This window comes from Stegostoma tigrinum, chromosome 11 (assembly GCF_030684315.1).
Source record: "Stegostoma tigrinum isolate sSteTig4 chromosome 11, sSteTig4.hap1, whole genome shotgun sequence".
In the NCBI taxonomy this organism is placed as follows: Eukaryota; Metazoa; Chordata; class Chondrichthyes; order Orectolobiformes; family Stegostomatidae; genus Stegostoma; species Stegostoma tigrinum.
Genome location: NC_081364.1, coordinates 19,409,338 through 19,424,248, shown reverse-complemented (window position 1 = coordinate 19,424,248; position 14,911 = coordinate 19,409,338). Strand labels below are relative to the sequence as shown.

The 14,911-nt window shown below is 40.2% G+C and overlaps 1 protein-coding gene across 1 annotated transcript in view; it reads right to left on the bottom strand.

Moving 5' to 3' along the window:
- Positions 1-14,911, bottom strand: part of itih3a.1 (inter-alpha-trypsin inhibitor heavy chain 3a, tandem duplicate 1) — a 69,938-nt gene that overhangs the window by 39,760 nt on the left and 15,267 nt on the right. Inside the window, exons 10-11 of the mRNA XM_048547817.2 lie at positions 1,762-1,930; positions 800-925 (exon numbers count right to left, since the gene is read on the bottom strand). Of these exons, the coding sequence (XP_048403774.1) occupies positions 800-925; positions 1,762-1,930 (295 nt within the window). The remainder of the gene's footprint in view (positions 1-799; positions 926-1,761; positions 1,931-14,911) is intronic.

The window sequence follows — 14,911 nt, the reverse complement described above, 5'->3', positions numbered from 1 at the left end:
GAGACTCTAACAGCTCTGTAACAGAAGGCTCGCTCTGTAAATTTGAGAACCGTGATTTAGGCTAACTGAGGGAGTGTCAAAGTCATCTGAACTTTCATTCATATGAGAGACATTACATTATGCCAGATGGAAATATTTTTAGGAGCTGTTGTGTTCATGAAGGAGCTACTTGAGTTCAATACCTGAAGAAACATTGTTTACATTCTTCTATCCCTAATAAATTAAAAACAAATGAGAATAACAGATATTTGCATTAGGTAGTGAGCTCAAGGAGATTTATAAAGCAGAGTCAAATTTTTAACATGGACAATTCTTGGCAATTTCTAGAAGGAGACTTGACTTTTTCACGTCTTTTATTTTCTAAAGGCATCAGTAATGAAATGATGCAATAATTTCCAAGAACATTTCATCAGCAAAGCAATCATTAGAATGCATAGCCTTGTATCTTCCATAATTAAACAAAGAACTGCAGATGCTGGAAACCTGAAACATAAACAGAAATTGTTAGAGAAACTCAGCAGTTTTGGCAGCGTCTGTGGAGACAAAGCAGAGTTAATGTTTCAGGTCCAGAGATGCTTCTTCAGACCCTCCCGTTCTGAAGAAGGATCACTGGACCCAAAACATTAACTCTGCTTTCCCTCCACAGATGCTGCCTGACTTGCTGAGTTTCTGCAGCAATTTCTGTTTATGTTTCTTATCTCATCCATCACAAGCTTATTGTGCCCCTGTCTAGTTTCAAGCTTTATTCTGCAATCAGATTTTCAAAAGACAGAAATAAAAGGCATTTATTTTCGCTAACCTGAATTCGGATCACCATCAGTTAACAAAATAATCATGGAGACACTTCTTTCAGGCAGAAGCTTGTCTTGATGGGACTTGTCCAGAAGTCTTACTGCTTTCAACATTGGGGCATTTATGTCTGTTCCTATAAAAAAAGGTTGTCTTGGTTTTTAAAATTCTGCAGAAATTTACGTGGTTCTATAACACCACCATAATATAAATTAAGCAACCAAATTTTATTCATTAATGTGTCAGTTGTCTTCTTGTTTGTTTAAAAAAGAACATTTCACTGGGACAAAATTGCAAAATGTGGAAACATGGTTCTCTTAGAGTTTCAGGAAATCCTCCAGGTTTTGTACCAGTTGCTAAGTAAGATAACCACTTAATAAGAAAATGTACCGATATAATCACCACTGATTTGATTCCTGTCCCATTGTACTGTCATGCCACTTGGTGTTCATACTTGATGCAATTAGACTCTTAATTCTGGATTTTAATTAATTTGAATTCCATTATTAGCCATGGTGGGCTTTGAACCTGGAGCCCCAGAACACTACCTGGGTCTGTGGATTAACAGTTCAGTATTAATACCACTAGCTGTCACCTCCCTCTAATCAAGAATCTATCTACCTCTGCCTTTCAAAGATTCAAAGCTTCTGCTTTCATCATCTATTAATGAGAGATCTGAAGACTCACCACCCTTTATGAGAAAAAGTAATCACCTTATCTCTGTCTTAGATGAGTTACTGCTTATTTTTAAACAGTGATCACTCCCCATTCTAGATATCCTTACAAGACAAAACATCCATTTCTGATTCACCATGTCAAAATTCCTCAGGATCCTACATGTTTCAATTGGTTAATATCATTCTTATATTATTATGGTAATGTAATTAAAACATATAATGCAATGTCTTATTCTATTTATTATTAATACTCCCTATATGTATATTGTTGTACAATGAACGTAGTAATCTTTACCTCCTCTGGCTGAAATGGTTCGTACAAATAGTTTAGCTTCAGCCACATTGTTTGGAGTTGCTTGAAATATGGAGTTTTTCCAGGTATCAGAAGTATCATCGAATATAATAATTGCAAAGTGATCTTTTGTGTCCATATCATCTAAAATTTTTAAAAGGGCTTCATTTGTCTGGAAGAGGCAAAACATTAGTTTGTAAATGTAATTTAAGAGCTTCAAATTTAACAATCACATTAACTGTGGATCCACAGTGGGTTTTCGTACCATTTTCTCACACATTGACACACATCTGCACACAAGATGATTTAGATTTAAATTAGACTTCCTGTCTCATGTACCGGAATGCAGTGAAAAGAGCATTGAGTGACACAATGCAATACTAATTTTGACCAAACATTTTGAAAATAACTTTCACTGATTTAGATTTACAAAGCATGTTATCGAGCCATAGAAATTGTCATTATTTACTCCATTTCTGAGCTAAGAATGGGTATTTGCCACTGAAATCTATCTCTTTAACCTGCTGATATTTGCATCTAAATAGATGGTTCAAGATTCACAAAATGTGCATCAGATGACCCCAAATTTTAGCTTGTAGTATGCAAACTTTGGAAATGAGTAAAAAACAGAGAACAAAAACCACAGATCATCTCAAGTAGCATGAAATTAGCTAGACTAAGTAGCTGTAGAGGATAAAGAATTATGGTTCTGACAATGTGTATAAGACTCCCTTCTAGTGCAATATTTCACATGTCCACAAGGGGGGTGGCGGATTTACTGCTGGGTCCAATAATGGGAATAAGCCAGAGCAAATTAACTAAGTGTAAGTAGGAAAACATCTTGCCAATAATGACCATAATATTATATATTTAAATATAATAATTTTAAGGATATAATTAGTGTTACAGGAACATAAAATGAGTACAGGGAGCAGAAGACACAATATACTCCCTTAAGCCTGCTATATCGTTCGATACAAACTTGGATGATGTTTGCCCCAAATCCACCTTCCTGCCTCCTCTCTGTACTCCTTGGCTTGCTAGTATGGAGAAATATCTATGAAAGTATAATTCCCAGAGGTGTTTTCCATAGTAGATAGTAACATAGGTACGTTTTTTTTTTAAATTTCATTATGTCACTGTGCGGTCTAGGACCACAACTCACCCTCCATGAGTGGTTAGTCTACAACATCCAGCAAATTGCTGTCAGGCTCCAGCTCCAGTGAATGTTACAAAGCCACAGCGCTTCACTCAGTTGTTGCCAGATGCTCCTAATCACAGTAAGCGTCATTAGACCACAACTTGAAAATGATGCCTGGCCACATTACTCACAGATACAACACTCCAGACATATACAACTAGACCCCACTTTCCCTGTTGAGTGTTCACAGAATACAACCTTTCCCAAGCATTGCCAAACTCATTCTCTAAGTGGCTGTCATGTTTCTATCTCTCTCTAGTTGGGTTCACCTGAACTTTAAGTGTTACTTCATTGCCAGTCTCAGAGTGTAGCTAGATCTTCCAGTAGTTTCCAGCTTTCTATAAGTTGCCAACTCATAGAGATTCAAAACTTTAGTCCTTCCCTTATTGACACAAGCTAGGAACATCAAGTGGCAACAGTTGCAGATCTTCCAGGGGCTCTAGCTCTTCCAACACTGTAGGATCCTATTCTCCCTATCAGTTGCTGTTCAGAATCCAACTAAACCCCCAACGGACTACTTACGATATCTTTAGTTCCAATAAATAACAGAGCCAACCTCTGCCAAATTTTTGTCACAGTTTTGTTATTTTACATCACGTATTTGCATTGTTTCAGCGTCACAGATCACTTAGTTATGAAGATGCTTTATATTTAATATTGCTCAGGGAGCGCTTAAATTTTGAAAGATATGCAGTAGACAGGATTTATTTCAAGTCTCATGATCCACTGGAGTGGATTCTGCAAGCAGTATGTTTGTTGCCAATGCCAAGGTGCCCACTGCCTGAAAACATGCAAATGGAACCAACAACACAACACGACTGTGATAGGGCCATGGATGTAAGAATATAATTTTCAATGATCCACTACACCCAAGTGAACAACATCCTGCTTTAAATTACAGAAGGATGGGGATGTCCCCTACCCTGCCCTTGGACTGTGACAGACACCTGAATGAGTGGGACCCTCACAGCCCAGACTGCTCAGTTTGAGACTAGAAACATCAATTTATACAAAATATTTAAAAACAGTAACAGATTACTCAACTCAGCACCTCATACTTCGCTTGGGAACCCTGCAGCCCAATGGTATCAATGTGGACTTCACAAGCTTCAAAATGTCCCCTCCCCCAACCACATCCCAAAACCAGCCCAGCTTGTCTCTGCCTCCCTAACCTGTCCTTCCTCCCACCTATCCCCTCCTCCCACCTCAAGCCCCACCCCCATATCCTACCTACTAGCCTCATCCCAACCCCTTGATCTGTCCGTCCTCCCTGGACTGACCTATCCCCTTCCTAACTCCCCACCTACACTCACCTTTACTGGGTCCATCCCTACCACTTTGACCTGTCCGCCTCTTCTCTTCTGTCCATCTTCTATCCGCCTCTCCCCCTCTCCCTATTTATTTCAGAAACCCCTTCTCCTCCCCCATTTCTGAAGAAGAGTCTAGGCCCAAAATGTCAGCTTTCCTGGTCCTCTGATGCTGCTTGGCCTGCTGTGTTCATCCAGTTTTACACCTTGTGATGACAGATCACTCATCCCTAAATTTTTGTATGTGTTTCCACCATTCCCTGATATACTCCACCTTGTAGTGTGATTACATGGGCAGAGCTGTCTCCTGAGATGCTGCTTGGCCTGCTGTGTTCATCCAGCTCCACACTTTGTTATCTAGAGCTGTCTTTGTTCCTGGCAGCTGCTTTGTTTCTGTGTGTGCATGGTTGTGGTGGTGTTGTCATTAAACAAATCCGTCATTAAAAGAGATCAATCGGAACCACTGTGGGCATTGAATTTGTTTCATAAAAGTCTTCTTTGCAATTACATGACTGATGATAACTGCTTATTTTGCTGTATAACCTGCTGGAGCTAATGTTAAACAGTGACTGGCTTGGAAAATAATCTTCTTTCTCTCTTATTGGAGAAAAAACTAGTAAGAACAAACTGAGCTGGAAGAAAATGTGCTATGAGCAAGCTGTGCAGCTGATCTCTCTCATTTCTGAAAAGAAATCCATCTATATCAGTTCAGTGTGAACCTATTTCTTTTAGAAGAATGATTTTTTAAAATCTCAAGATTGTATCTCTGAACAGGTTGAGTCAGCAAAATTTCCTAGAAACTGTACATGATTTGGAGATAGCAAGAACTGCAGATGCTGGAGTCAGAGACAACACAGTGTGGAGCTGGAGGAACAAAGCAGGTCAAGCAGAATCAGAGGAGCAGGTAAGTTGATGTTTTGGGTCGGGACCCTTCTTCGGAATTTGTGACTTGTGACTTGACCACATGAGCCAGAAAATCAGTACAACAAAACCTAGAACATACTATGTTTATACTTTTTCTTTCAAGAATAGCCTCTTGGCCAAAATATTTTTGTTTTCGGAAAGCCAAACACTATTCTGTTCTTTTTCTCTCTGCTCAAAGAGTGTGTACGTGTTTTCATGTGTTTTGGTGATGTTTATGAGGATAAGGTTTTTTAAAAAATATTACTGATTGTATGTTAACTAATTCATGCATTTTTATTGAATATGTTTTGTTTTGATAATAAAGCCATAATTGTGTTTATTAAGAATCCTGTTCGATAAATCTTGTTTAAAATCTGAGATAGCTAAGGTATTTAATTGGTCATCTTAGTAATTGGAAAAACTGTTTTATTTTGTGACTTGCCGAGTAGTGGGATGGCAGCGATGATGCACTCTCAAGCCTCAGCCATATCAACAAGTGAACATTGTGGAATAATTCCTGAAACATGGGATTAATACTTCTTAGGTGGAATTTACAATCAGGAATGCCACTCTTCCTGTGCGCTATTAGATTAAAGGATTGCACAAGTTGGAGGTCATAATCATAAACCTGTTCTCTGTAGAAGGTTTATTGAAATATTATACCTATGCTGTAAACAGTCTCCTGTCAATACATTCAGCAAAACTTATTCTTTTAGAGATGACAGGCTGATTAAGCGCACTGCAAAGGAGTTTATTTAATCAAGATTTAGAAGTTAAAAAGACAGAGGGTGGAACATTGTGGGGGATGAGTGACATGGGATTTGGATGGATTCGTGGTAGAATTTAGTGAGAACTGGGGAGGACTTTCTAAATGTCAGGAGCATCTTAATGCATCTTAGTGTTGCCGACCCAGCTCCTGTACTGGACCAGACTACATCTCCAGTTTCTTTGTTTGCTATTAGTGCTCACTCACTTTGATCCAATCTGCGTGCTCACAGTGTACCTACCTTTTATTGTTTTGCCTCGCCCGAATCCATTTTGCCCCTGACTAGAGATAACAGGCTCATATTACTAAGGTCATATTACTTCTGTCTTAACTTGCTGTTTAGCACAGACGCAAAGCCAAGAAGCCAGTCTTGATTATCAGCAGTCATACAATCAGCCAGTATGAAACAGACCCTTCCGTCCAACTCATCCATGCCGATCAAGTTTCCCAAGCCAAACTTGCTCCATTTGCCTGCATTTGGCCCATATCACTCTAAACCTTTCCTAGTCATGTATCTACACAAATGTCTTTTAAATGTTGTAACTGTACCTGCATCTACCACTTCCTCTGGCAGTTCTTTCCACATATGAGCCACACTTAATGTGAAAAAATTGCCCCTCAGACCCCTTTTAAATCTTTCTCCTCTCACTTAAAAATATGCCCCCTAGTTTTGAACTCTCCCACCCTAGGGAAAAGATCAATCCTCAGCCAAATCGAAGGAGATAGACTTTGCACAGTGGGTACCAGCATAGTAAATCAAAGGCAGCCTCATATAGCCGAACATGACATTGTCAGTGAGGATGTTTTCCAAGAAAGGAATGAGGAATCATAAGTCAGGCTGCCCATCATCCTCTTGTGGCCACATATGGAGATGCCGCAAGTATGGATGAAGAGGATATCAAGAGTCCGCGAAGAAATATAGAGGTTTTTAAAAAATGAAATAACTCTGTTCTGAAGAAGGCTGAACAGAATCGAAACATTAATTCTCATTTCTCTCCACAGAGGCTGCTCGATCTGCTGAATTTTTCCAGAATTTTATGTTTTTGTATATTTGGCAATGGAAGAGTACAGAGTAGATGTAAAGATGGGAGCAAAGTCCAATTAGATATCGAGAAAATTCTAGGACATTCCAGTAGGCAGAGAAGACGTGGGCATGATAAGGCACATGGAGGTCCAGAAAACTAAACTGTGCCTATTTTAATGCAAGGAACTTTGATTGGTAAGGTGGATGAACTCAGAACATTGGTCAGCATGTGGGAATCTGATACAGTTGCAAAAATTGAACAATGGTTGATAGAAGGACAGAACTGTCAGTTCAACATTCCAGGGTATATAAGTTTCAAGTCAGATGTAAGAGAAGTAAGGGCATTGCATTATTCTTAAAATAATCCATCACTGCAGTAATGAGAGAGGATGTCCTAGATGGGTCTTCAGATGAAGGCATCTGGGTAGAGCTCAGAAATGAAAAAGTGGTGAATGCTTTGCTGGAATTATACTACAGGTTTCCCAACAGAGGGAGATAGAGGAGTAGATATGACAGCAAATCACAGGGGAGAGGAATAGCATAGTTGCAGGGGATTTCAACTTTGCTAACATTAACTGGAATCATGTAAGCGTGGTAGGATTAGACGGGGTGGAATTTTTAATGTGCATCCAGAAGATCTTTTTGTGCCAGTACATAGATGCCCTACTAGGAAAGGGACAGTGCTAGATGTAATTATAGGTAATGAAGTTTCATTTGGCGAGCATTTTGGGGATAACTCTGTAAGATTCAAAATCTTTAGAGAAGGAGTTAAGGATGGTGCAGAATTTAAATGTCTAAATTGGGAGAAGGCCAATTTCAATATCATTAGGCATGATTTGGCAAACATAGTCTGAGAACAGATATTGTAGCTAAGTTTACATATGGAAACCAGAATTCCTTTAAAAGTAGTATAGCGAAAATTCAGTGCCAGCGAGTTCCTCCAAGATTAAAGGGCAAGGGCTGCAAGTCCAGGGAACACTGAATGTCAAGAGATATTAGGAGTTTGATAAAGAAAAAGAAGGAAGCATATGTCAAGTACAGTGCATTAAAAGCAGGGGGAGGCATTTCAACACATTGAGTGTGTTAGGAACCCTCAAGAATGAAATTAGGAGCAGCCATGAGCCATCTTTGCCAGATAGGATGAAGGAAAACCCAAGGCATTTGTAAGCATATTAAGAGAAGGAAGATTATCAGGGAAAGGGTGGGATATATTGGACACTTAAAGGGCAATCTGTTTGTGGAGTCAGAGGACGTGGCCTTGGTCTCAAATGAATATTTTTCATCTTCATTCACAGTGGAGAAAGACATTGTAGTGAGGATTTCGGTTGAGATGGTGAGGTTGTAGAACGTGATGGGATGAATAAGGAGGAAGTATTAAATGTTTTAGTAGGCATTAATGATATCAGACTACAGTCTGATACTGATCATCTGGTAAATTGAGCAGACCAATGGCAGGTGGAATTTAATCCTGATAAGTCTGAGGTGATGCATTTTGGGAGGCCTAAAAAGGGTCAATAAATACTGAGGAACAAAGAGACTGTGGTGTACAAGTCCATAGACCCCTGAAGGTGTCAACACAAGTAGACAGCATGGTGAAAAAGGCATATAGGATGCTTGCCTTTATTAGCTGGGGCATTGAATATAGAAGCAAGGAAGTCTTGTGGCAATTTTACGAAACATTGGTTAGAACAGATGGAATACTGTGTGAAAATTCTCCAACCACACTATTGAAAGGAGTGATTGGACTGGAGTAGGTGCAGAGGATATTCACCAGAATGAAGTCTCAGTTATGAGGAGAGATTGGCTAGGCTGGGTTTTGTTTTCCTTGGATATTGGAGACTGAGGGGGAACATGATTGAGGTATACAAAATTATGAGAGACATAGACTGGGTAGATCGTGAGAAACTTTTCCCCAGGGCAGATATGTCTAAGACCAGTGGGCACAAGCTTAAGCTAAGGAGTAAATGGTTTAGAGGAGATCTGAGGAAAAATGTTTTTACCCAGGGGATGGTAGAAATATGGAATGTGCTGTCTGAGAAGGTGGTGAAGGCAAATACTTTTAAACATTGGAGAAATATCAGTTTGAGTACTTAAAATTTCATGAAATAGTAGGCTACAGACTAAGTGGAGGTAAATGGGATTAGTGTAGTTTGGTATTTGTTAGTCAACATTGACATGGTGGCCTGAGTCACGTTTCTATGCAGTGTGGCTAGAACAAAGAAAATTACAGTACAGGAACAGGCCATTTGGCCCTCCAAACCTGCGCCAACCCAGAGCCTCTATCTAAACCTGTTGCCTATTTTCCAAGGATCTGTATCCCTCTGCTCCCTGCCCATTCATGTATCTGTCTAGATACATCTTAAGTGGCGCCATCGTGCCCGCCTCTACCACCTCCGCTGGCAATGTGTTCCAGGCACCCACCACCCTCTGTGTAAAGAACTTTCCACACATATCTCCCTTAAATTTTTTCCATCTCACTTTGAAATTGTGACCCCTAGTAATTGAGTTCCCCCAATCTGGGGGAGAAAAAGCTTCTTGCTCTCCACTTTGTCTATACCTCTCATGATTTTGTAGACCTCAATCAGGTCCCCCCTCAACCTCCTTCTTTTTAATGTAAATAATCCTAATCTACTCAACCTCCTTCATAGCTAGCGCCCTCCACACCAGGCAACACTGGTGAACCTACTCTGCACCTTCTCCAAAGCATCCACATCCTTTTGGTAATGTGGCGACCAGATCTGTACGCGGTACTCTAAATGTGGCCAAACCAAAGTCCTATACAACTGTAACATGATCTGCCAACTCTTGTACTCAATATCCCGTCTGATGAAGGAAAGCATGCCCTATGCCTTCTTGACCACTCTATTGACCTGCGTTGCCACCTTCAGGGAACAATGGACCTGAACACCCAGATCTCTCTGCACATCAGTTTTCCCCAGGGCTTTTCCAATTACTGTATAGACTCTCTGACTCTATGAGATAGGATGTGAGTGGGAAAATATTTTGCAAGTTGAGTATGATGCAGGAAAATGTGAGGTTGTTCTTTTTGTCAGAAAAAATACAAAAGCAGAATATTCCTTAAATGGAGTGATACTTTAGAATTTTGCAGTTCAGAGGGACCTGAGTATTCTTACCAATGAATCAGAAAAAGAAAGCACATAATTAATTAGGAAGGTAAGTAAAATATAGGCCTTAATTACAAGTGGTTTGAAGTATGAAATTAAGAATATCTGGCTGCAACTGTTGATGAAGCCACACCTAGAATACTATGTTTCAGAGATACTAGGAACTGCAGATGCTGGACAGTCTGAGATAACAAGGTGTAGAGCTGGATGAAAACAGCAGGACAAGCAGCCTAAGGGTCTAGGCCCGAAATGTCAGCCTTCCTGCTCCTCTGATGCTGCTCGGCCTGCTATGTTCACCCAGCTCTACACCTTGTTGCCACAGCGCAGATAGAAACTGACTGCATAAACTCTGATGCAGAAAAGCAAAGAAAATGGGAGGAGAAAGAGAATTGGCCTGGTTTAAAACCCTGCCCCTACTCAGTTCTTGTCCTTTCTTCCAAAAGTCCTGTACCTCCAATATTGTTCTGTTGAGTCACTTTAGGACATATAGGTCATGAAATCTGGAAGATGGCACCTTTTTGAAAGATGATGATGATAATGAGCTGTTAAACAAGCTCATCTGCCCTTTCTATAGCATCATCCAATTCATTGGCACTGTTCATATTCCAGACTGTCAACTGACAAAGATGTTACGACATGACCCATAGACGGAAGATTAAATTTAGAGTTTTCCTTCTCCAAAGCAAGTTACCAACCCGGACTAATGAGTGGCACATGCTCAGAGCTATCTGATTTTGAGGCACCACTTATTCACCCTCACACCTTTACTCACGGTTCTAAACATGGGTCAGTATGTAATGCTGGCCAGCAAAGGTCTGATTAGGAATGGCCGTTGGAGACACTGAGCATACGGAACTGCTTGTGGATGAAAACTATCAACTCAACTATCTTCAATATCTCAATCCTTCTTTGATTCCCAAATGTAACGCTCTTCAAAATGGGTACGGTAACGAGTGACTCAACAAAAAACAGACTCAGTGGGCTAAAGGGCCTTGTCTGTACTGAATGATTCCATTAGAATGATGAAATATCTGAAGGAGATGAATCTTTTTGTTTTTGACATCTATCAGTTGTGGCACGTAGCAAGGACAGTGGATTCCATGCAATCGAACATCCTTCACCAGTTACAACTCTCAATTGTACTGACACTGTGTATTCAACACTTGGCCGGAGGAGCAGGGAACAACAAAATATGGCTGTTACAAGATTGCATTTTGATAACAGAAGTTAAAGACATTAGCAGCTCCAGTAACTTTAGCAAAAGGTTGCAGTTTCAGTAGGCCAACATTGAAATCAGTGGCAAAGTGAACCAATAATTGGTACTGGTTCCAATTCTGGCCTTATAATCAGGAAAGCTGCCAGCAGTTAGTGAGACAATACTTTTTTTGTTAATAATGGAATGGCCGCAGCTATGAATTAAAAAGACCACATCATTAAGATGTCAAAAACCAAGAAAAGCTTTTAAACGTAGAAAAGAAGAAAATTTAATTTGTCCACTGCAACAACAAGATACAACAAAACTGAAATGAGTAGTTGGTGTTTCTGGCCAAATATCATTTAGTCAGGCATAGCATGAAATTTCCTGAGTAATTACATTTTGATGTTATTTTTCTAGTGTCTCTGTATGATGAAAATTATACTGACTTTCACAAGAAATGATGGTGCATAAAATAGAAGCTTTTAAAGACTGAAACTTCAAATCTAATTGCAATCATCAGTCTACAATGGATACTGGCTTTGCGACATCAGGACCAAATATAAGTGGAGCAATAAAAAGTAGGAAGAAAAGAATTTTGAAATGAATGGGAGCAGATATAGCAAAAAGAATAGAAAGTGCAAGCCATGTGGATAATTAGTATTTTGGAGGTGGATATAAAATGGAGATACAGTTAAAGAAGACAATGAAAGGAGAATCTGAAGTATCAGAGGAAATTCTGAATGAAGTGAGCCCCACGTTGTTTTGTTATTAAATTTTATTTTGTGATATACCTTGAGCACCAAAACACTTCAAGGACCATTGTGTTTCTCTTGAATAAGTGTGATGGCAGAGGTGCTTTCTACTGCTAACTATATTTACCAACAAAATAGCTTCTGTAGGAGCTAATCATGAGCCACTGTGTAAACCAGTGAGTCAGCAAATAGTATAGCCAAGTGTGAGGCTGGATGAACACAGCAGGCCAAGCAGCATCTCAGGAGCACAAAAGCTGACGTTTCGGGCCTATACCCTTCAAAGGGTCTAGGCCCGAAACGTCAGCTTTTGTGCTCCTGAGATGCTGCTTGCCCTGCTGTGTTCATCCAGCCCCACACTTTGTTATCTTGGATTCTCCAGCATCTGCAGTTCCCATTGTCTCCAGTCAGCAAACAGTATGTTGTTTTGAATAAATCTGTATTACAATGCTAGGACATGGTCAGAAGTCTGATTGTTGCAGGGATGTAAGTGATTAAAAACAAGCCAAGGAAAGTAATTGTAGTACATGTTGCTTGGTGTAGGTCGTGCAGTTTAATTTAAGGATATGTCAAGGAAATTAGCAGGCTAATTAGTACAGAGGAATTCTCAGGTGAGAATCAAAAATTCTCTGAAGAAACATAGAGATCTATTGCACAACACCAAGAAACAGATATTTACCAAGGCTAGAGAGGATGATAGATTTTCTGTTTGAACCTGTAAACTATTGAACATGTACTGTTATGTGCTAAGTTTTAATCTATTTTTCCTAACCAACCTGTTTCAGTAATGCTATTAAATACCTCTGGAGAATATGGGACTTTAACCAGAGCTTCTTAGTCTAGAGGTAGGGACATTACCATCACACCAAGACTCGAAACCAGACAAACCAGCTAACATCAACCACGATACTGGAAAAGATGACAGAAATACCACTGTCGACTGTGCAAAGCCCTCCTTACTAACATCTACTGTCAACATTGGGACAGCTGTCTCACACACTAGTCAGTGAAGTCACTGGTAGATCAGGTGGTGAAGAAGGTGTTTGGCACACTTGATTTCATCGGTGCTGAGTAGGGATGTCATTTTTTCTATTCATTCACAGGATGTGGGCTTCTCTGGCTAGGCCAGCATTTGTTGCCCATACATAATTTTCCAGAGGGCAGTTAAGAGTCAACCACATTGCTGTGGGTTTGGATTCACATATATGTCAGACCAGGTAAAGATAGCAGCTTCCTTCTCTAAAGGACATCAGTGAACCAGATGGGGCTTTCCTGACAATTGACAATGGATAAAAAGAAATTCAAATTCTACCATCTGCTGTGGCGGGATTCAAACCTGAGTCCCTGGAATATTATTTGGGTCTCTGGATTAACAGTCCAGCAATAATACAATGAGACCATTGCCTTCCCTTGTTGAAGATGTACAGGATAATGCTGAGGCCACTTTTAGAGCACTGCATTCAATTCTGGTCTCCCTGTTCTCGGAAAGATGTTGTTAAACTTGAAAGGGTTTGGAAAAGACTTACAAGAATGCTGCGGGATTGGAGGCCTTGAGCTATGGAGAGAGGAAGAATAGACTGGGGCTTTTTTTCCCTGGAACATTGGAAGTTGAGATGCTCACCTTAAAGAGACTTATAAATTCATGAGGGGTATGGATAGGGTGAAGAGCCGAAGTCTTTTCCCAGGGTAGGGGAGTCCAAAACTAGGCGGCATAGGTTTAATGTGAGTCGGGTAAGATTTAAAAGGAACCTGAGGGGCAAGTATTTCATGCAGAGTGTGATGCGTGTATGGAATGAGCTGACAGAGGAAGTAGTGGAAAAGATTGAATAATTGCAAAGCTAGCGACAAAGGCGTTCCAATCAGTACAAGAGTATTCCTCCGAATTCTGAATGTCAGCAGACAAAATAGGATACAGAATGCTGGAATCTTCAACCCCACAGAGCTATCGACGAATTGTAAACTATTTTCTGAGTCTGTACTCCAGACCATCAACATAGGTGTGTTGATGGTCTGGAGTACAGACTCAGAAAATAGTTTACAGATAGGAGTTGGTTGAGACTGGGGGTCTGGTGGATGACATGGACACAAGTAACTTAGTGTCATGGAACCTGAAGTGAGGGTGAATGATGGCTGAAATGAAGTGGAGTTGGTTAATGATGAGGAATCCTGAAGTGACCAGTGAGTTGTGAATCCAGGGTATACATCCACAGTAGGGAAGCCTGATGCAAGCCTGGAAAATGGCACCGGGATGGCTCAAAGGGACAATAAACTGAAGCACCCAGGGTTCCAATCATGTAACTCCTAAAGAGCTGACCATCTCAGACTCCAGAATGAGTGAACTGCCACAGATCCTGGGTTCCTTCGAAGGTACCAGTATAGATAAGAGGCTGAGAAGGTCCTTGAGCAAATAGTGGATATCACCCCAACTCTTATCATTTCCCATCTGTGATGCATAAAAAGAACACTGCCACTAAAGTGGACCCAAGCATTCTAGTCACCATGATGCAATTGAACCTGTTAATCACACAACTACTTAGCAAAATGTCATTGTGCACTATGTGTAGTTGCTGGGCTGTTAAGTCTCAAGCAGAAAAGTTTTAAATGGAGCTTCCAGCCACAGATGGTGACAATGCAGGAGGATGCCAAATAGGCAAGCTGAAGCAGTCAAATTGACCCTCTCTGAAGAAAAAAGGTGCCTTTTGTGGATGTAGGCCTCATGGGGTGAAGGATCAGATAGACATAGGTTTTGTCAATTACATGTAAAGTAGAAGCTTAATTCCTTGTAAATGCTGTGCATTATTTTATTATCTTTCACTTTCCTTCATGTTTATACTGACTTGATGCCAATGCAATAAATAATCTTTGCTTCATGATCTTTGG